This window comes from Monopterus albus, unplaced genomic scaffold (assembly GCF_001952655.1).
Source record: "Monopterus albus unplaced genomic scaffold, M_albus_1.0 scaffold16.1, whole genome shotgun sequence".
Classification (NCBI taxonomy): domain Eukaryota; kingdom Metazoa; phylum Chordata; class Actinopteri; order Synbranchiformes; family Synbranchidae; genus Monopterus; species Monopterus albus.
In genome coordinates, this window is record NW_018127896.1 from 2,415,490 (window position 1) to 2,436,168 (window position 20,679).

Consider the following 20,679-nt stretch of genomic DNA (forward strand, 5'->3'; position numbering starts at 1 on the left):
CCCAAAGATGACTGTGGCTGAGCTCCAGAGATGCAGTCGGGAGATGGGAGAAAGTTGTAGAAAGTCAACTATCACTGCAGCCCTCCACCAGTCGGGGCTTTATGGCAGAGTGGCCCGACGGAAGCCTCTCCTCAGTGCAAGACACCTGAAAGCCCGCCTGGAGTTTGCTAAAAAACACCTGAAGGACTCCAAGATGGTGAGAAATAAGATTCTCTGGTCTGATGAGATCAAGATAGAACTTTTTGGCCTTAATTCTAAGCGGTATGTGTGGAGAAAACCAGGCACTGCTCATCACCTGTCCAATACGGTCCCAACAGTGAAGCATGGTGGTGGCAGCATCATGCTATGGGGGTGTTTTTCAGCTGCAGGGACCGGACGACTGGTTGCAATCGAGGGAAGGATGAATGCGGCCAAGTACAGGGATATCCTGGACGAACACCTTCTCCAGAGTGCTCAGGACCTCAGACTGGGCTGAAGGTTCACCTTCCAACAAGACAATGACCCTAAGCACACAGCTAAAATAACGAAGGAGTGGCTTCACAACAACTCCGTGACTGTTCTTGAATGGCCCCGCCAGAGCCCTGACTTAAACCCAATTGAGCATCTCTGGAGAGACCTGAAAATGGCTGTCCACCCACGTTTACCATCCAACCTGACAGAACTGGAGAGGATCTGCAAGGAGGAATGGCAGAGGATCCCCAAATGCAGGTGTGAAAAACTTGTTGCATCATTCCCAAAAAGACTCATGGCTGTATTAGCTCAAAAGGGTGCTTCTACTAAATACTGAGCAAAGGGTCTGAATACTTATGACCATGTGATATTTCAGTTTTTCTTTTTTAATAAATCTGCAAAAATGTCAAAAATTCAGTGTTTTTCTGTCAATATGGGGTGCTGTGTGTACATTAATGAGGAAAAAAATGAACTTAAATGATTTTAGCATATGGCTGCAATATAACAAAGAGTGAAAAATTTAAGGGGGTCTGAATACTTTCCGTACCCACTGTATTTTTGTTCTGCACTGCTGCAACAAAAGCAGACTCCGTCCTCTCCCTGTGCTCCAAGCCCCACTCAGGCATGTGACAGTAGGCACTTCTCTACAAGACCTGCTCAACATGTTTGCACCATCAGCCCACAAGCAATGTCTGTTTACTTGCCACATAATGTAGCTGAGGAACTGTCACGGTGGAATAAGAGGGTAAAAAAAGAGTGACGTTTGGTGTAAATTACACAGCAGGGATCGTAAGTACACAAAGCCCTGGAAAAGAGGATGTTGATGCAGACTGATAGCACACACGTCTTTACGCAGACATGAACACTAAATGACACATTTTCTCTATTTCTATAGGTAAACATTTTTTTTAAATATCTCCAGATCAAAGTATTTACAAGGTGCACTATAAAATAATCTCTTCCTTTGCCCGTCAATGTTGAATGTCTGACAGATAAAGTGCAGCATGTGCTTGCACTGAAACCAGCCGCACCCATTTATTGCTAATAATGAGCTGTATTTGTCCACTGGCTCAGCAAAGCCACATTTAACACTACTTTTGGTTTGGTAAATTCAGCCCTGACTATCATCAGTGCTCACAATTAATTTGTCATGATTTAAATCTTTTTTCCCTCAAATCTAAAGAGGCCTTCCTGTGAACGGAAGAAACTAGTGTGTAGGCTTTTTGGTGTCAAACAGTGAGCTAAACCAGAGAGTAAGCTGTGGCTGGCGTTATATGTTGATCTATGTATGTTATACTTGTACAGATGTATCTTCTATACCTCACATTGTTTTCCTCGAGGGCATGTATATTGTGAAGGGGAACGTGGTTTATGTGGGTCTCTTTGTCTCTGTATATCACCACTCTCTGTGGCATGTTCTTCATAGCCCCAGTTTAAAGTCACAAATGTCAAAGGCCTGAGCAAGGGGAGTATTTTTTCCAGGCACTGCTGTGTATTGTGAGAGTTTATTTTCTGCACTCTTATCAAAGCTGACAGGGGCACTAAACTTGTCAGTGATTGATCATGATCACACACAAAAGCTTATTGTTATTGTAATGGTTTGTACCTTTGACTTGGAGGCTGGAGGGATGAGAATGGTTATATTTTTCAGTTTATTTTATGCAGCACATTGCAGCAACCACTGTCTTTACTGAGTATTGTGTTGATAAAGATATTATAAAGAGACATATCTGTCTATATTTGTAAATATGTATTTCTGAATTGTATGTAAAATAAAAAGCAGATTTAATAAAGTCTGAGATTGTTTCCTTTATGGGACTTTGCTTTTTTGGGAATTGAGACTATTTAAAAAAAAATTATGTATTATTTTAAACTGCTAGCACTCTCAATTTACACAATTGTGAGCCATATATGTAACACAATAATTACAAACTTTGTGAATATTTTTCTGTTAGCTTATCCGTTTTTAGTAGCTGCTTTATTGATGTTTAACTTCTGAAACACATAGGTACATTCATTGTCAGTCTTTATTTTCTATTTTGATCCGGAAATGTAATTTCAAGCACGTGATATGTAACCTCCAATGGGCTTTTTTCCAGTTTAGGCTAATATCCTACGTTTAGTATCTTTTCTAACAAAACTTTTCTTCTCACGGGTGGCAATTTATAATTATGTGTTACAAGATATGTTAAAGTTAAGTGCTACGAACTGAACTGTACTCCTGCGGATCTGAATGCCAAATAATACGGCGACACATGAGGCAAATCGCAGCTGGAAAGGTACAGGTTTGTCAAGGTGACCATCTTGAGCCGAAGTACTACCGGAAGTGACGAGAATTACTCGATAACGAAAAAGTTTCTGTGTCACGACCTGAAAGCGAAAAAACTAGATGGATATTGGTTGAATTATTAGACCTAAACAGAATTTCTACTATTAGCAACAAATTTAGTTTGAATGTTACAATTTATTTTCATTTTATATTTCCGTTCATTTTAGCAACATTAGGGTTAGTGGTGGTTTTATTCTGAAAAATTTCACCAGAAACTTCTAATCTTTTTTATGCTAACTTGACAGAAGACTGGAACGCGAACAGATGGGATTGTGCACTACCTTCTTAACACATTCCTCATTTTTTAAATTGCATTGAACACATTTTAGCGGAGTTTCCTGCTAACAGACAGACCTGGCGTGATCACAGGCGCTTATCTCAGAGGATCGGCTGCGCTGTGAAGCGGGACAGAAACGGTCAGGACATTTAAAGATACCTAACCAAACATCTTCCCAGTGTAAGTATCATTTCTAGCCTATACTGTCGAGTAATAGCTTCCAGTTCACCGAGTGATGTTACAGCTTTTGACAGTCTTTATAACTTCACTCGGGTTTGATGCGTTTAAATGTCTATTATGTGGATACATTAGACCCCCGTAATGTTCACTTGTTTCTGAAATCACAGACAACTGTGATTAGCTCTGGAAATCTGTCAAACAAAAAGGGAGTTTAGCCGAAGGCGAGAGGGGTGTAGCCTGGTTAAATCACATTGTCTGGCACCGTTTATGCGGCCTTATCTGCTTTTTACTGCCGCCTGCCTTACAAGCTCCTCTTCTTTCAAATACTGTCCTTCATGGAATCGTTAATTCTTCAGTAGCACATAAACTGTGTATATTTTGTTTTTTTCCTCTGCTGTTAGTTTGCCAACCAGCGTGGGGCCAGCCACAATGAAAACAATGCAGCTTCCGGTCACATATTTGAAAATAAAAGCGTTCACAATGTTGCAAACTGCAGTAGAATAACGATCTACCTGATTATTTGGTTGTCAGATTTATTATGATGATGACGACGATGATGATTAATTGTTTAAGGAAGTTTATATAAACATTTCCTAATCAAATTAGGTATGAAATCACTGAAAATTGAATATTGTTGGATGTTGAACATTTACTGATGAACGGAGAAAAAGGGGGGTTGTATTTGAAGTTTATCTTGGTAGACAAAATTAATTGAGTGAAGTAAACTTGATATATATTGCATTTAGAGCTGAGCTGACTTGTCAGTTTTTATTGGCGTCTGTTTTAAAAACCGATTACTTGTGGGCAGATGTTTTTTCTCTCTGTCTTCTCTGAGAAACTGAACATCTTTTTGAGTTGCTGGTCATAGAAGATGTTCTGAACCTGCTTTGCTTTAATTTTGAAAGCTGCACCTCTTTGCATCCTGTGTTCCTCTGGGTGCCTCCGTTTACCTTGACACACCAGAATCAGACTCAGACACAGTAGTCTCTCATATCTGGTTAGTAGAGGCCTGGCTGTCACTACTCATAACTGCAGCAACCTATGAACTGTTTTAATAAGCAAGTGTTTATAGTAACAGGATCTACATTATAGTCCAGGTTTGTCAGTCTGTATGAGCCTGCTGCTGAAAGACATTAATGTACAGTAGTATTAAGCTGGTAAAATATACAACAGGTGTGGATACTTTATACCAGAGCAGGAGTTTGACATATATCTGTTTGTGTCATTTGGCCACATTTATGTTAAAATGTTGTTTTGCCTTGAACTTGGCATCCCAGGTTATGTCTGGCCTGTTAATACTGTAGCTCTGCCAGTCAGTTGCTCAGGTTAGCAATGAAAGAACTTGGATTTGGAAGGATAAATAGTCTGTTTCCTAGTCTGTGTGTACCTGCAGCAGGGGATGGCTACTCTTACTTCACATCGGTATCAGTATTGAGGATGGACATGATGAGCTCATGTTTATCCTTATAGGAAGTGTTCCTTTCAGGGTGCCTCGAAGAGGACTCTCCCCCTGTATGCAAAGAGTGCACCCCTTTGTAGCCTGAGGTGGGCTGTGATGCAGCAGCATAAGTTCAAACTCTTGGATTCTCATTTCTCTGTCTGGGCATCTGTCACATAAACAAAGCAGCAAATGTACTTTTTTTTTTAAAAGCAAACTGGACCTAAAAAGCTTTTGATTTTGACTGAACCTGTAGGTCTTACCTTTGATTTAATAAGCTCAAACCATTGCAACTTCTTGATACACTGTTGTTCTGAAAGAGAGTTAACCCTGATATGCTGTGTTGTACTCTAAGAGGTCAACAGAGTGCTTGTCATTTTCTTTAGTATCATTCAGTTAAAAAAATCTGCTCTCTTTGGGCCAGACTTTTACAAACAGTCTGATATCAGCAGCGAGGGAGTGAGATAGTTAAACACCCTCCTCACGCCTCCTTGAATGCTTCTAATTCCAGCTGTGTGTCTTACAGTATGTCATGGTTGGCTGCGTCTACACTCCAGACAGGAATAAATTACACATTACATTGTTGAATAAGTTCTTGACTTAATGATTTGCGAAGAACTACTGAATGGTTTAAGACATGGCATCTTATTAATTTCAGATGCACTAGCAGCTGTGTGTAAACGTTTTTAAATTTGTGAGTTAATTGTTTAAACATTTCAGACCAACCTGAAACCTCAAGCCATGAAAGTTGTATTCACTACTACTCTTGGCTGAATGGCGTGTACAGTAGGTGTGACAGGTCGCTACGCTGGAATGTCATCAATGAGTCATCAAAGCCTCCTGCTGCTGTGCAGTCTGTACGTGTCACACTGTGTGTAATTGTCACAAAAGTGTGAGCCTGTGTGAGCCTGACAGGGTAGTGAACCTGGGCTAAATAACTTTACTGGTCAGTTATACATTTAATGGAGGTAGATCAGCAACAGTGATTAGATATTCTGAATAAATATTTCATTAAAAAATTGTGTGCCCTTTAAAGTTAGTGGTCAAACTGTCATGTTATCTCTGTACATAGTTATGGTGCAAATATCAAATGCCAATAGAAGAAATGAAACAGGAGTGGAATTATTTTTCTTTATAATCATGTTGAATTTGATTCTCTGTCATTTCTGTTCCCCCCTTTATATACATAATTCTGTATATAAAGCTCATTCAGTGTTCCGTTACAGCTGAAACATTGTCCTGTTAGATTATACTCATGCAGAGCAGCTAGTTGTGTGTGTGTTCAAATTCAACGGGCACCAGATTCATTTCATTTCATTACATGTAGTCAATATTAAGCTGGCTACAAGTGAAAATCGAGGCTTTGTGGTGACCTACTGTTGAAGCTTTCCATGACTTAGATGTGTTATTAGATGATTAAAAGTGACCCTTTAAGTACTTTGTAATAATCTGATACATTTAGTTTAGTTACAGCTGCAGCAACAAGGTTGAACCACAGTGTGGAAACATTACCTGTCACAGCAGTCTGTGATATGATTAGATTAAAAAAAAAAAAAGCAGGAAGGTCTGTGCAAATACATGTGCTGTGCTGTTCTTCCTCATTGCCTGTTTTATCCTTTGACAAATATTGACTGGACTGAAGTTTAGTTAGGACATAAAGTGAAACAGTAGGAGTTTTAGTGGATTTTGTTTTCCTAAACATTCATGAGTCAAAAGCACAACTTTATACCCTGACTTTAATATTGTAAACCCAGTAAAGCACCTCCATGTGTGTGTTCAAAGGGTCCTTGTAACATTAATAACAAAATAGGAAACAGTAGAAATGCAATACATTTCCTTGATATTATCTTTAAGCTTGTGAAGCATCTTATTTGTTAACTGCAATCTACCCTCTGACGAATGCCATTGTCTATATGCCAGAAAAAACCCATCACCAGGACACTTAAAACCTGAGCATGATGCTCAGCCAGGGGAGACGGTGCTACTGTATCATTAAAGCCCTTTAAATCTAGACAGAAATGTTGAACGCTGCGAGTCAGTGTGGTGGAAATTTGTGACTTCATTCTGAGCTGTTTTCTTGGTTTTGTCTGTGTTGAAGAACCGTCTTATATAATTATACAAATGAAATGTTCTGTGTTTTCTGACATTTCAAGCAAACGGTGTTGTTTAATTGCAGCTGCCTGTGTTTCTCCCTCATTCTGGGGAAAGCACTGAGTCACTGTGCTCTCCTCAAATATCTCTGCAGAGGATCGGCTTGTGTGCTTCATTATATCACTGTTGCACTGTGAGCTGCAGCTGCTCTTATCTTGTTATGGTGCCCTGTGGTGGACGGGCCCTTTATGACAACTTCATGAAGTCTAAAGTTGATATGGTGTGTTGGTTTTTTGTGATGTAATTCGATTTTTTTTTCTAACAAAACGGATGAAATAAATCCCGGGTAGAGCTCAGAGTTTACCACTTTGTTTTAGTGTCGTCTTGGGAAATCGGACACACAGCTCTTTTAATGCTGGGGTTCTTAATTCTCCTGTTATTGTGTTACTGCTTTTTGAAGTGTTGCGACTGATTTGCGATCAAGTGAGCAACAGGACTACAAATGCAAGTTGCTCTGCAGTATGAAGTTCAGCAGCTCCATCCCCTCATGGACACGTCCTCTATAACTTTATAGTTCTGGCTTTCAGGAAACTGGTGTGAACATTGTTTATGACTTGAGTGAAGAAAGAAAGCAACAGCGGAGCAAGTGGAGAGAGAAATGGTTCAAATGAGTAATGGTTATGGAGGTGGGTGGAAAGGAATGCAGGCGGGTGTTAGGTTAGGGTTAATGGGATGGTACTAGCCTCTTTACATTCCCAGATGAGGATTAGCAGTCACAAGTTTCCTGCCCTGGCCTGGACTGTGAAGGCCACTGCTGCTTTTTTTCCTCACACTCAATCACCTTGTACATGGGATTACATGTAAATATTTGTGATCTTCCGCTGTCATTTTTAGTTAAAATCATATTTTTAGTGTTCTTCACTGGATCAGCTTCTCATCAATTTCCCTTTCATATGGCCTGCATGTGTATTTGTGTGTTTCCCAGGCCACAAGGTGAGTGTGTGTCCATCATGCCGCTGTTCGGTAAACCCCATAAGAGTCCGGCAGACATCGTCAAGAGCCTGAAGGACAACCTGGCCATCCTGGTCAAACAGGAAAAAAAGACAGAGAAGGTACAGATGGATAGTGTGTTTTTGTGTGGGTCTGTAAATGCCTGGGTGTCCAGGGTGACAGCCCTCTGTGAAATTAGACCATGGACCAGCCTGGTCTTGTCATCTCCTGACACTTCATTGTCAAGACAGTTGAGTCTCTCAGACATGCACACACAGACTCATAAGCAAGTAGCTTTCTCAATCTTCCTCTTTACCAGGATGGCTCTTAGTTATTAATGTTTGTCTCCTCCTCTCCCATATCCTCCCACTCTTCCTCTCTGTTCTGCAGGCATCTGAGGAGGTGTCCAAGTGCTTGGTGTCCATGAAAGAGATCCTCTATGGGAGCAATGATAAGGAGCCTCACACTGAGACTGTGGCCCAGCTGGCCCAGGAGCTGTACAACAGTGGCCAGCTGATAGCGCTGGTAGAAAACCTGCAGGTCATAGACTTTGAGGTAAGAATAGAATGGGTTGTTCCTCACAGGGCAGTCCCCTATATATACTAAACTATACTATACTGAGATATTTATATCAATTATGGGGGGAAAGACAAATGTAAAGATGAAGGGGGACAGGGTATAATCAAAGAGATGAAGAATAGGACATAGCAGAGAGAGTAGTTGTATTTAATTTTAAGTGTGTGTGTGCTTGTAGGGGAAGAAGGATGTGTGTCAGATCTTTAACAACATCCTGAGGAGGCAGATTGGGACGAGGAGCCCCACTGTGGAATACTTCTGTTCTCACCAAGAGGTCCTCTTCATACTGCTGAAAGGGTGAGACAGACACAGTATGCACTGTACACAGTCGAACGGCTGCCAGAGAAGTAACACAAGGACTCTGTCTCTGTTTGAAGGTACGAGACCCCCCAGGTGGCGTTGAACTGTGGGATCATGCTCAGGGAGTGTATTCGGCACGAGCCACTCGCCAAGATAGTTCTTCACTCGGATAACTTTCGCAGTTTCTTCAACTACGTGGAGATGTCCACCTTTGACATCGCCTCTGACGCCTTCGCCACCTTCAAGGTGCCTCCTGAGGCTGTTAAGTCGTACCTGAAACTGTAGAAAATGTTTTTATAGTCACTGCATGTCTGCTCTTTCTAATGACATTACTACCACCTCAGGTTTGACCAGTGCAGGTTTTTGAAGACTGCTGTACAAACGCAAAGTATTTTTTGTCTTGGCCATCATATTATTATAACAAGTCACAGTAGAACAGTAAAATTGCGTTCCAGTGCTTTACCTGCTTTATCATTATACAGCATGTGTGCACAGAACTACACACAACTCCTATGAAAAGCCTCTGTTATGTCATAGACTTGATTTAATTTTCCTTACAGGATCTCCTGACAAGACACAAAGTGCTTGTGGCTGAATACCTCGAACAGAATTACGATGCTGTGAGTAGCACACACACACACTGATGAACACCATAGAGGACTAGCCTGAAAACATATGATGGATGACTAACACACTTTAATGCAACCAGTATTACTATGTGGAACTTACCTCCCCTCTACCCTTGAACACATTCATGCAACACATACACCCCCGCCTCCCACAGAGGTCACAGAACATCAGCCACTGAGTGCCATTTGGAAACATAAACATCAACACTGTCCATGGCTCTAAATGACCGTGTTTGACCAGGTAAGACTCCAAATGAGGAAATACACATATAGATACATACATGACCAGATCAGGTTTCAGTCACTGTAGCACTCAATGGCCAAGTCATGTATCCAAAAATACCCTGAACACACTGTGTGAGGGGCCATTCAATATGTAGGAGGCAAGAAATAAACTGCTGAATAATCCACTGAAAGTTCTAAGAAAACTGAATCAGTGAAAAGCCCCGTCAGTGTCACAGCATCTCCACATACAAAGCTCTACTCTGTGCTGTTGGCTTTCCAAGGCAGAAGGGCCTTGTTCATAGGTGAGGCCCCCAGGGGTCCCAGCCTGAAGAAACTCCACACAAAACCACCCTTTTGCCTGGTCGATGTTGACAGATGTCGCAGGAGACGGTGCTTTGAGCTCAGTAGAGTCGATGGAACGGGGCTGAGCCACAATACAACACTGTGGTTAGCTACACAAGATAGTTTCATACTCTGTGATATACTATGAAATGTAGAAAAAACTAATAATTGTGTTAATGGTTCTTCAAGATGAAAATTGAACGTCTCTTGTGCAGGAACTAGGCCAAAGGTTTAGTGTTTTCTGCCATTTATTCCACAGTTCTGAGATAAAGCTCTTACGGTTTTCTTTAGAGTAAGGGACATAAAACAAACAGTGTAAAGTGAGCCATTTGATGTTAGCCATTGATGGCCTGAGGTAAATATCTGAATGTCACACCGGTATGAAAACCTCAGAGAAAGTTATGATAATGTCACTTGGCAGAGCCTGATATCTACTTTGCAAGTTTGGTGGAAGTAGAAGATGATATCTCCCATTTCATCCATTTCTTAAAATGGTAAAATTTCCAAAACACTGAAGACTAGACATGTTAAATTACAGGCAGAAAGTCTCAATAATGTCTAGTAAGCTGTTTCTCATGTTGTTGCAGGTGTTTGCAGACTATGAGAAGCTTCTGCATTCTGAGAACTACGTCACCAAGAGGCAGTCTCTAAAGGTTTGGCCTTGGCTCATGTTGATTTGTAGTCAGAGTTCTTAAAGTATGCCCAAACACTGTAAATACCCTATTAAAGCTTTTTCATATATGAGTTAAATTAGCACTCGGTCAGTACAACTGAACCTTGGATTGTGCAGAGGACAGAGTACAGCAGTGACCTTGGGTAACCGCAGCTTTGGCTGTGTTTCGGTCAGCAGTTTTGCGGATGAGAATCCAGCGAGGGATTGTTTGTTTGTTGCTATGATACCAGCTCCCACAGTTTCCCTGTCAGAGAAGATGGAGAGTCAACAGAGGGAGCTATCAACTCAGGAAGCTTCACTTTTGGCTTCCTCTGCTCAAGGCTCAAGGGTGTTTTACAAAGGATAGTTGTAAAAGCCTTTACCGTGGCAGGGAGCTGACCTTGGACCCTGAACAGTTACCCCTCAGTAGCTTTACCACCATTTGTTCTGTCTTTACCACATCCAATAGAATGGACTTCTCTAACATTTAGTCTCTGTCTCATGGCTCTGAATAATCTCTCCTCCAGCTTCTGGGCGAGCTGTTACTGGACAGACATAACTTCACAGTGATGACGCGCTACATTAGCAAGCCTGAGAATCTCAAGCTCATGATGAATCTGCTCAGAGACAAGAGTCCCAACATCCAGTTTGAGGCATTCCATGTATTTAAGGTAGAAACCTTGTGCAGGCAGTGTGTCCTTCCCTCCTTGTGTGTTCTCTAAATCTCAATCTATAGATTAAATGCCATACTGGCTTATTACAAAATCTCTTAGTTGACGTGTTTTGTTTTGTTTTTCGGCCGCTCCTGTCCTCAGGTGTTTGTAGCAAACCCCAACAAGACGCAGCCCATCGTCGACATCCTGCTCAAGAACCAGACCAAACTAATCGACTTCCTGAGCAACTTCCAGAAGGATCGCACAGATGACGAGCAGTTCAATGACGAGAAGACCTACCTAATCAAACAGATCAGGGATCTGAAGAAACCGACCTCCTAGAGAGGCGTCCCTCCATTCCCACTACCCTACTTTTTATGGATAGGAAGAGAGATAGAAAATAAAACAGCTTAACAATAATAGTTATCTATTTAAAAAAATCTTCAAGATGTTATTTGTCATTTTTCTCTTTGTTGATTCATTAAAAACTTGTGCAAGAGTGGTTCCAAATCACAGATCTTTTTTTGTAAATTTTTTTTTTTTTTATTAAAGACTTTTTTCACCTGTAGCATGTAGTGCCACAACCCCTGGTGTTGGAGGCAGCTGATCTGCTTCATTGGGAGAACCAGAGGTTAAAAGGCTTCAGCTGAAATGGTCCATTTTTGTAATTTGATCACCAACTGCAGGTGTACATAAGTTTTAGCTGTTTAAATGAAGTAGCTGCAAATCAGAAAAATAATGAATTTCTGGATTTCTTTAAAGCTGTCTGATCAGGATCAGGCAAAAATGTACTTCAGAGTGAGAACATCTTAAGTGTGAAACACATTCTCTGTTGCTCCTAGAAGCTTTCATTAGCTGAATGGTAACGCTAATTTGCCTTCTGCTAGCCAAACATCTTTGTTCTTGTATGGCCAAAGCCAGTGATTGCTCAAGTTTTCTCTTGCTACAACTAAAAAGTACCAACAGACGTAGGTTCATGGATTCATGCTGAAATGGAACAGGTCTCCTCTTCTTGACTACTCCTCAAAAAGTAAGCGATGATGATGTAGTTCGCTGAAGTTGGGAACAGACTAAACAATATACATACATTGGGCTATGAAAGCTGTCAAAGATCACAAAATTTGGCACTGCAAGAGTTTAAATGGCCCTGGTTTATAATGGTTCTAATTGGATTTTCTCAGTGTAATCTTGCAGTCTTAAGTTATCTGAGTTTGTTTAACCTGCAAGTTAGTCTCTGTGTTATCTGATAAACCAAATGAGCTCTAATAAGGCTGAGAATAGAGGTGCTGACCAAAACCTGCCAACAAAAGGAGTAATTAATTGAATGAAGGGCCTTTTTGATTGAATTGTGACACTGGGCTGCAGTAGGCTTCATTCATTTTGATCACTGGTTCTCTTTGCTGGTGGCCAATAGCACTTTCTGTATAATAATGATTATTCAAAATGTTTTTGGTTAAATCTTAAGCTGATTATTGTTTTCACATTGCTTGATGGTATTTTTTTTTTTTTTGGATAGTTTAATTTCTTACTGTGTAAAGTTAGTGATTTGTACACCTGAAGTGAGTGCCATTGCCAGGCACTTTGCTGTGTGTAGCTGGGAAGATGGCTGTTTGTTTTACTCCTTTTCTTTCTGTACTGTAGCAGGTGTTTCACTCTGATTTGGAGCCGATGTTGGTGTTAGAAAGGAAACAGGTGAGCAGTCAGAGGTGCCTTTTTTGGTTTGGTGTTTTCCCTTCTTTTTGCTCATCTTTCTTTTGTATTTTCAGGATCTTTTTAGGGGGAGCTTAATTATGTTGGTGAAAATATGCTCTGGATTGAACATATTTGTTGTGATTAAGCAGTGAACCTCTGAACTCACTATATTTGAGTTAAGCTGTGAAAGCAGCTGATTTCTTGCCAGTTTGAGTTTGTTGCCAAAGTAGTGCTGATTCAACATTTGAATTACAAATTATCAGCTACAAAATCATCAGGCAACTTGTTGAGTGAGGCCAAAGATGATCTGCGACAGGTTTCAACACTGAAAAGTAACTGAAAAATGCACGTGTAGTCAGAGGACCATGAAATGTGTAAAACCAAGAGGATAAAACACTTCTTTTAAAGCAGTGTCAATTTTATATTTGACTTAGAAATGAGAAATGTTTCCATTTTCTCAAAAAAGACACTGGTTCCAAATTCAGTAAAACTCCGATTTCCTAATCAATAACTGACGTGCATTTACTTTAAAATCTTCAACTGTAGCTCAAATAAGTTTGTTTAATGGAGGCAAGATTAATAAAAAAAAAAAAACCCTTTAAAGCACCAGATTTAACAATTTCAAAGTAAATTTCATGGTCTTCTATAGCTGTCTCATGTTAAATACAACAAATGAGACCGAAATAAGGGTAGTGGAGGACAACAGGCTCACTAACAGCTGTAAACCTCTTAATCACCATTTTGGGTTTTAATGTGAAAAATGGAGGAAAACGTTCTCAGTGTTTTGTCTGTTCAGTGGAGAATACCAGCTAATCTTAATGTCATAAGCTGTGACAGTATTTATATGATCAGAATTTAACATGCAACCAGCTTTACTGTACACCAGACATGTCACTTGAGCCAAAAAAGCAACAAACAAAACTCCACATTAACTTCCCAGTGTCCTCTCCAAGAGCAGATATTTTATTTTCCACACTGATGCTATTGTACCACATTCACAGCAAATAAAAAGATGGGAATGCATGTTGTGTTTGTGTGGGTGTGTGTGTGTGGTCATTTGCCGTAAAGTTATTAATACTGAACTGTTAGGTGTCTTAATACTGAAGCACACTTTCATCTGGATCATCAGTCTTGTACCTCCTTGTGTGGCTGCTTCTTCGTCTGTACCAAGTATAATAAGTAGGTTTTTCATTCTTTCAAGCCTGAGATGAGATGCAAACTGAGTGCATTTTGCATTTCAGGTCAACGGGAGCTACATCCGTAACCATACAGACAGTACATCCAACACCGTGTACCAATTAAACTCCACATTTGCCACTTATTTAAAAATATATTTTTGTGGTATCTTTACTACCTACTCTCTTTTCTTTCATTTAAGAATCGTCCAGCCCTTGTTGTGTCCATACATCTCTTTACCTCATTCCTCCATCCATACATCCCTCCTTCGAGGATTCCCTTTAAGGTCAGCGTGTGCAGAAGCTTTTCAGCTTGTTCTCTCTGACTCGCTGCCAGTGATTTATTAATAATGAGACTTATAAACAACAAAGTGGGAGGAAAGTTTCAGATAGAGTGTTTTAAGGAGGGCTCTCCCTTCTTTGAGCCTTAAAGCACTTGGTTGACTCTCCTCCAATCACACACCACTAATGTTCCTATTTATTTAAAACAGCCCAGTTTTCAGTTCTTCAACTGAAAACTGCCAGATCTGGCTACAGCTGGTCTGTTATCACTCAGCATGGTGTAGAACATAAACACTCAGCAGCACATTATACAGTCTGCAGGAGGGAAACAGGGAAGACACTGTGTCCTGATAAACTAACATACTAATGATCAGTTTTCCAAAAATGGCCCTGCAGTAAAGTGCAAATAATGTGAAACTGTGTGTGGCACAGATTTGATCCTGAGGGAGGAGAGGACTAATATCCAATTTCTCCCAGTTCTAGCTGTATTTATGCAGCTATAAAATATCACATCTGTGGCACACAAGTTAAAAACATGATTCTGTAGTTTCTGGTATATCCACTTATTCAGCCGTCCATAGCTGATGTTCAGCTGACAGTAGGTGAGTTGTGGGATCTGTTGCACAGCTTCTTGTTGCTCCGGCTCTCCTGCTCAGTCTGCCTGCTGTGCTTCCCAACATAACCATCTGTGACAAAAAATACGAGGTCAGAGTAGTCCCAAATCAGAATCAAAATCATGAGACCTCTTGCACAGAAAAAAAGACAATTTTGAAGATAACAAGAAGGAGCTTACTGGCAATGTGAGGAGAGGACGGTGAGCAAACTGAGGGGCTCCTCTGCCACTGTGAAGACAAAACATGTCAAAGGACATGCTTAATTCTTATCGACTTCATTCAAATGCAGAATCAGCAAGGCATCCACAAGCTGCTGAGACTAAGATTTTAGTATGAAACGGAATAAATTAACATACATCTTCTGTCTCCAGTGATACTAACAGAAATCAGTGACATTGGCAGGTTTTTCCCCAAAGTACATGAACATATCTGATAAAAAGTCAAACCTTAAAAAAATCCAAATCATAAAATGGAGAGCAGAAGGATGGGGGATTCTATTTTTCATCTGTCCATCCATGTACTCACTATGAACTTCGTGACATCCTTCAAACTGCTGAACTTCAGGTACGAAATATCTCCCTTGTCTTTGTCCCTGTCCTGGTCATTGGTGTAGATGTGTGAGATGCCAGCTCCTCTGATCAGTGGCACACATTCGTCACACGGACATTTAGTTACAAACATCATTGTGGGCTTCCCCGGTTTGATGTCTCGAGCCCTAAAAGCATCAGGAGGAACACTCTTGTCACACAGTGGCTCTGAGCAAATGGGCTTAAACCAAAAGTGCCTGTTCTGACCTGAAGGTGATCGCGTTCTGCTCTGCGTGGATAATATATCTGTATTTGCGTCTCTGTCTGTCCTCCTGCTTTCTGTCCATCTGTGGGTACTCGGCGTACTTGGAGCCTACCGGGTAAGCGTTGTACCCACAGCCCACCAGGTACATACCCCCCGTTCCTTCAAAGCCAGGCTGGGACAAGATTCAAAACACTTCAACAACAGTATCAGTGAGACATGGAACACAGTAAAATTTGTGGTGCGTGATATAATACCGAGACACTTGAATGACTCTGGAGTCATGGACTAGTGGGATTTGCCAGAAACTATTAGCTTGACACACTGAATCACCTACAAAAAATATCAGTGTATAAATGCAATCACCCATAAATGATGTATTTAATTCTACTGGGACAAAAACCTGCATCTCTATGTGGCTAATATATCAGCTATGTCCTGTTTGTCTCAATCCTTATCTGAAGTCTTAGGCCAAAACAGTATAATTCATGTGCTGGAGACAAAATAGTCCAATAAAACCAAAGGGAAGAAAGGTCAGCTTACCGACTGTCCTTTAGCCCAGATAACAGCACCCACACCCACTTTAGGGTCCTCTGGAAGGGAAATGAGTTTTATGTGTAAGAAGCTGGAGACAAATGGCAAAATCTCACAAGAACAGTTTATAATGACTGTGACCTTCAAGCCTGTCATTTAGAAAAATGTCCTACAGGCATGCATCTGTTGCCTCAGCTTTTTAAATACCTGAGTAGCTAGCTAGATTCTCACACACGGAAATCCATCTGTGACTGAAATGCCAAAGCTCCAATGTTGTTGGAGCAGTGTGAATCTAATAACCTGGTAATCATCTAAACTGCACTGGGATCAGACTGATGTCATCTAGCTTGAATAGTCAGACAGCTGACAAACACTTCATTACTCACTACCTTCTCTTATTTATTGGCAACATTCCTATTATTTTTACTTTTAATATCTGCTTGTGTAGTCTGACCTGAAACAATATACTGACTGGTATTCTGAATCCCCTGCGGGTACCATGACTGTGACAAACAGAGAGCAGACCTGTTCTATAGGCCAGCAGTCTGGCTTGGATAATAAAATGACATGCCACTTGTTGGGATAGACCCTCATGATGAGGGGGCAGTGAAGACTTGGCCTGTGATGACTCAGGGGTTGAAGACTGTTCCCTGTGTCACAGAAACAACACAATCACAAAACTACAAATAAAAGATGTGGATGACAAGTGCATGAAGACTACCATTCCCGAATAAATGGTTAAAGAGGGTTTTTAACCTGTAGAAGCCGTGGTGTCGCTGTGGCACCCCAGCAGCCACTGCAGCCAGAACCTCCACCAGCTCCCTCATGTTGTGTCTGAGGTTGGAAAAGTAGGGCTCCACACAGAAGTTCTCCAGATGCATATGGGTCAAAATCTCTCGGTGCTGCTGAGACGGTGCGACCAGGAACTGTCTGGAGAAATCCTTCAGGTGTCTTATTCGCTCTCTGAAAAAGCAAAACAAAATTTGGCTTGTGGCAAAACTGTAATATATATTTTAGCATTAGCATATTTCACATTCCCTTCTATTATTTAAGCTGCAGCAGCAAAGGTAGGCAGGTGTAGTGGGGTACCTGTTGAAGAGCTCCTCTGCATTCAATGCTGGTTCATCATCAGTCACTCTCTCCATGAAATCACACTCTCTGGATGTTTCGCTGACAGACTGTGCCAGGCCAGGCGCCAGTGGCTGCAGCAGCACACAGATATGAGGACGGCTGTTGGATTTCAGCCTCTCTGTTACTATGGCGTCCAGTGTGGCCTCCTCCATGGTGCAGTCAGGTAGACTGCGTGAGTGAGAGTTTGAATGAGTCGTAGAGGTGGACCTCAGCATGCTGACCTCAGGGTCTCCGGGCCAGAAGGAGATCTGACTGACTCCAGCTGGAGAACAGCAGTAATCACTATTTATTCCTGGCTACTAGTGAGTGAAGGCAGAAACAGTTCCAAAGTTCAGCCCAGTGCTGATTTCTTATAATGTCAAATAAAACTCAGCAATCATTGTAATAATGTAACTGGCAACAGCTGGACTGTGTGTTTTAATATTCACTATAGCAATAAAAATTATCTTTATGTCAGGGCAAAAGTGAAAGCAGCTGTACAAAGAGGTCACCTGCCGAGACATAAAATGTCTGACAAATTCTCAGAAAAGCATTTATGTTCTGATATCTCTGCAGATACAGAGGAGGTGTGATTTTAACAGGGCGTACTGATGCTTTATAGGTTGCACTTATGGTATGTTATGGTAAGTACCTTGATATGATATAGTTACTGTGAAGCAATAACAAATAAGGTATTTTGCTTTTGAAAATTAGCAGTAAACATTACAGGACAGATGAAAACACCTCTTTTTGTGGGGATAACCAATGTGCCCTTGAAGATTGTTCTTAGACAGGCTGATGTATGCAGGCTTTCTTGTTTCTCTGCCTCTCCCTCTTACCGTTGATGATCATCTTGAGGCAGGTAGCGCAGGGTCTCCTAGAGAAGTACAGCTGACAGCCGGCTAGGCGGGTGCCATGTTGGATAATGGCTGCCTGTCCTGCATGGAGCTCAGCTCCTGAACAGTGGAGTCCCACCACCTTACTGTCCTGCACCACCACCAGGCCCACCCCGTGGATCTAAAACACAGCAGATTTGAAACTATTACCTCACAGAGAGTAAGTGCTGGTGCAGAGCCTACTATAACTCACTGCTGTGTGTGCTTAATGTGCAAAACAAAAGCTGGATGTTTTTAATTTCATTTTAGGTGGTGTATCCCTCTGTGTATTCACAAACCAACCTGACTGTGGTCCTCCTCTTCAGGTTGCTCCTGAGGAAAAAGCTCCATCCACAAGCTCAATAAGGTAAACAGGTTTACCTTTGATAACCTGGGGCCATGACCTGGAGGAGACAAAAACACAGAATACAGGTCAGTTAAGAGACATCCTGGCCTCTGTGCATAGCTGTAAGTACACTTGTGACAAAGAACTGTATGTGAACCAGACCAGGGATCAATGCTGATGGGTTAAACAATGAATGCACCCAAATCACCTCAGGCTGCTTCCACTTACTACAGCAGCAAAAACAGGTTATGTTCCATTGCCTATACAACTGTATTACATCATCTCAGTTACCCATTTGACATCCAAAACAGTTACATCATGCCAACTTAGGTTGACTCAGTTTCTTGGAATGCTTTACATGTATGGAGGGATCTGATCTTTATTTTTATTCCCCAGGAAAATTGTAATGAAATCTATAATGTACTGCTATGATTTTCCCTTTAAAATACTCTAATTGATCTCAGATATATTACACGCATGGAGCTAACAGATCACCTGGGTAAAAAACAAGGTTTACCTGAAAGTACTGGTTTTTATTGATAGCCTATTTGTTTGCCTTGTGATGACAACTGACAGCTGCTTTTGCAATAATATCTCACTGTCACAAGAATTACTCTTCTATAGGACAATGTTTGGAATAAACTATGACTTTATTTCCACTTGCTAAACTTATGAGATAATCATGATGATTATCAGACTCCTGCTAACCTAAACATATTCACAAGACTGTAATGTGCGAGACTAGCTACTATATCATGCTGAACTGGTTAAGTTGAATATCTCACACGCTTCTCATATATCAGCTCTTGTGACGTGACAGAAACCAAGCTAAACCATTAGCGTCACAACATAACCCCTGCCTCACTCTGACCCACCTTGCACTTTGCTGTCAGTCTGGGTGCTGCTGTCTCTCGTGTCTCGATCTGGCACGGATTCACCCCGATCGGCTCGGTTCCTTAGGTCGCTTTCTTCCATTCAATCAGCCAGCTCATAACAAATTATCACCGGCTCGATTAACATTAGTCAAGAGCACTAAGGGTTCAACTTGAACTCAATGTATAGCGGGTACCTAAAAGACTATTTTCAAATTAAGATCCCAACAGACAACTCGGCGTAGTTACTTGCAAAGACAATCAAATCTGCATTTAATAGCGAATATTTAATTTTATGAGACAGGCAAGCTGCCTTGATAGTATGCCTAACTGCGCTAAAATGTCAAGCTTCCGTTAACAATAGTTTCACGCTGTCTTGCTAGCAAAACTTAACAAATAACGCTAAACTTCGTTATAGTAAAATCCACGAAAATCTCTTTGCAAAACGTGTAACTGGACTGGCACTTAAAAGCATCTGCATTTGATCGTTATGGATAATTCATACATTTGCTTCAGCATTTTAACCTTTTATTTCAAAGGAAAGTGGACCTTACTTTGTATCTCTATGCTATAACCCGGCTAACAATCGCTGGCTTGATAAAGTTCCGGGTTACTTCCGCAATAACTAACGTAACAAGTGGGCGGGGCAACAATGAGTACATTTGTTTAATATCAGTTTGACTCACTAGGTGGCAGCACACCACTGTGTTAGTATTACCATACAATTACTGCTTTTATACCTTATCGGGAATTGTATACTTTTGGAGCAAACAAAAAATACATACAGGAAAACAAACGAGAAACAAGATTTTAACTAGTCTTAAACTTAAATCTGCAGCCAACAATAACTATGATTTAAAATAATGTCAAGGAATACACACTTGAGTACAAAATTTTAATTGTATACTTTGGTACAAAATGCACATCAAATGAGAACATATATACATTATATTTTATTTATTCACATAAAAAAATAACATGTCTAAGACATTTAGTGCTGCTGTTGTAAACTTTAATGAAACATTCTTCAATTGTATTTAAATATTTTAACTTAATATAAATAGGAAAGCCGTAGTTTGAGTAAAATAAACCAAGTGTCTAATGAGAACTGCCAGTAGGATTCAGATCAGATCAGCTGTATGTGTTGAGCTTGTCTTTATCAACTCAATAACCTTTATAAATAAGTTAAATCTAGGAGTTTTGCCTGAACACAAAGACTGCAAACTGAAAATGACAGAAATGAAAGCGGGTGTAACTC

General features: G+C 40.7%; 2 protein-coding genes across 4 annotated transcripts; one reads left to right on the top strand and one right to left on the bottom strand.

The window, feature by feature from the left end:
• Positions 1–2,880: 2,880 nt before the first annotated feature.
• cab39l (calcium binding protein 39-like) lies at positions 2,881–13,683 on the top strand. Its single transcript, XM_020592086.1, has 9 exons — positions 2,881–3,236; positions 7,751–7,877; positions 8,146–8,310; positions 8,510–8,628; positions 8,709–8,877; positions 9,192–9,251; positions 10,415–10,480; positions 11,007–11,150; positions 11,295–13,683. The coding sequence occupies exons 2-9, from the start codon at positions 7,776–7,778 to the stop codon at positions 11,472–11,474; spliced, it is 1,005 nt and encodes a 334-aa protein (XP_020447742.1). The 5' UTR covers positions 2,881–3,236; positions 7,751–7,775; the 3' UTR covers positions 11,475–13,683.
• An 83-nt stretch (positions 13,684–13,766) lies between these two features.
• Positions 13,767–20,249, bottom strand: cdadc1 (cytidine and dCMP deaminase domain containing 1). 3 transcript variants are annotated; one of them, XM_020592085.1, is made up of 12 exons: positions 19,976–20,249; positions 19,425–19,536; positions 18,507–18,607; positions 18,168–18,345; positions 17,308–17,611; positions 16,975–17,181; positions 16,744–16,868; positions 16,228–16,277; positions 15,690–15,859; positions 15,421–15,610; positions 15,075–15,123; positions 13,767–14,967 (listed from the first exon to the last, which is right to left on the bottom strand). In XM_020592085.1, exons 2-12 carry the CDS (start codon positions 19,522–19,524, stop codon positions 14,870–14,872), a joined length of 1,572 nt encoding a protein of 523 aa, XP_020447741.1. In that variant the 5' UTR covers positions 19,525–19,536; positions 19,976–20,249; the 3' UTR covers positions 13,767–14,869. The 3 variants fall into 3 exon arrangements, with proteins under 3 accessions (XP_020447741.1, XP_020447739.1, XP_020447738.1); XM_020592083.1 differs by having other exon boundaries at positions 19,425–19,618; positions 19,976–20,248; XM_020592082.1 differs by having other exon boundaries at positions 19,425–19,626; positions 19,976–20,248.
• Positions 20,250–20,679: the final 430 nt, after the last annotated feature.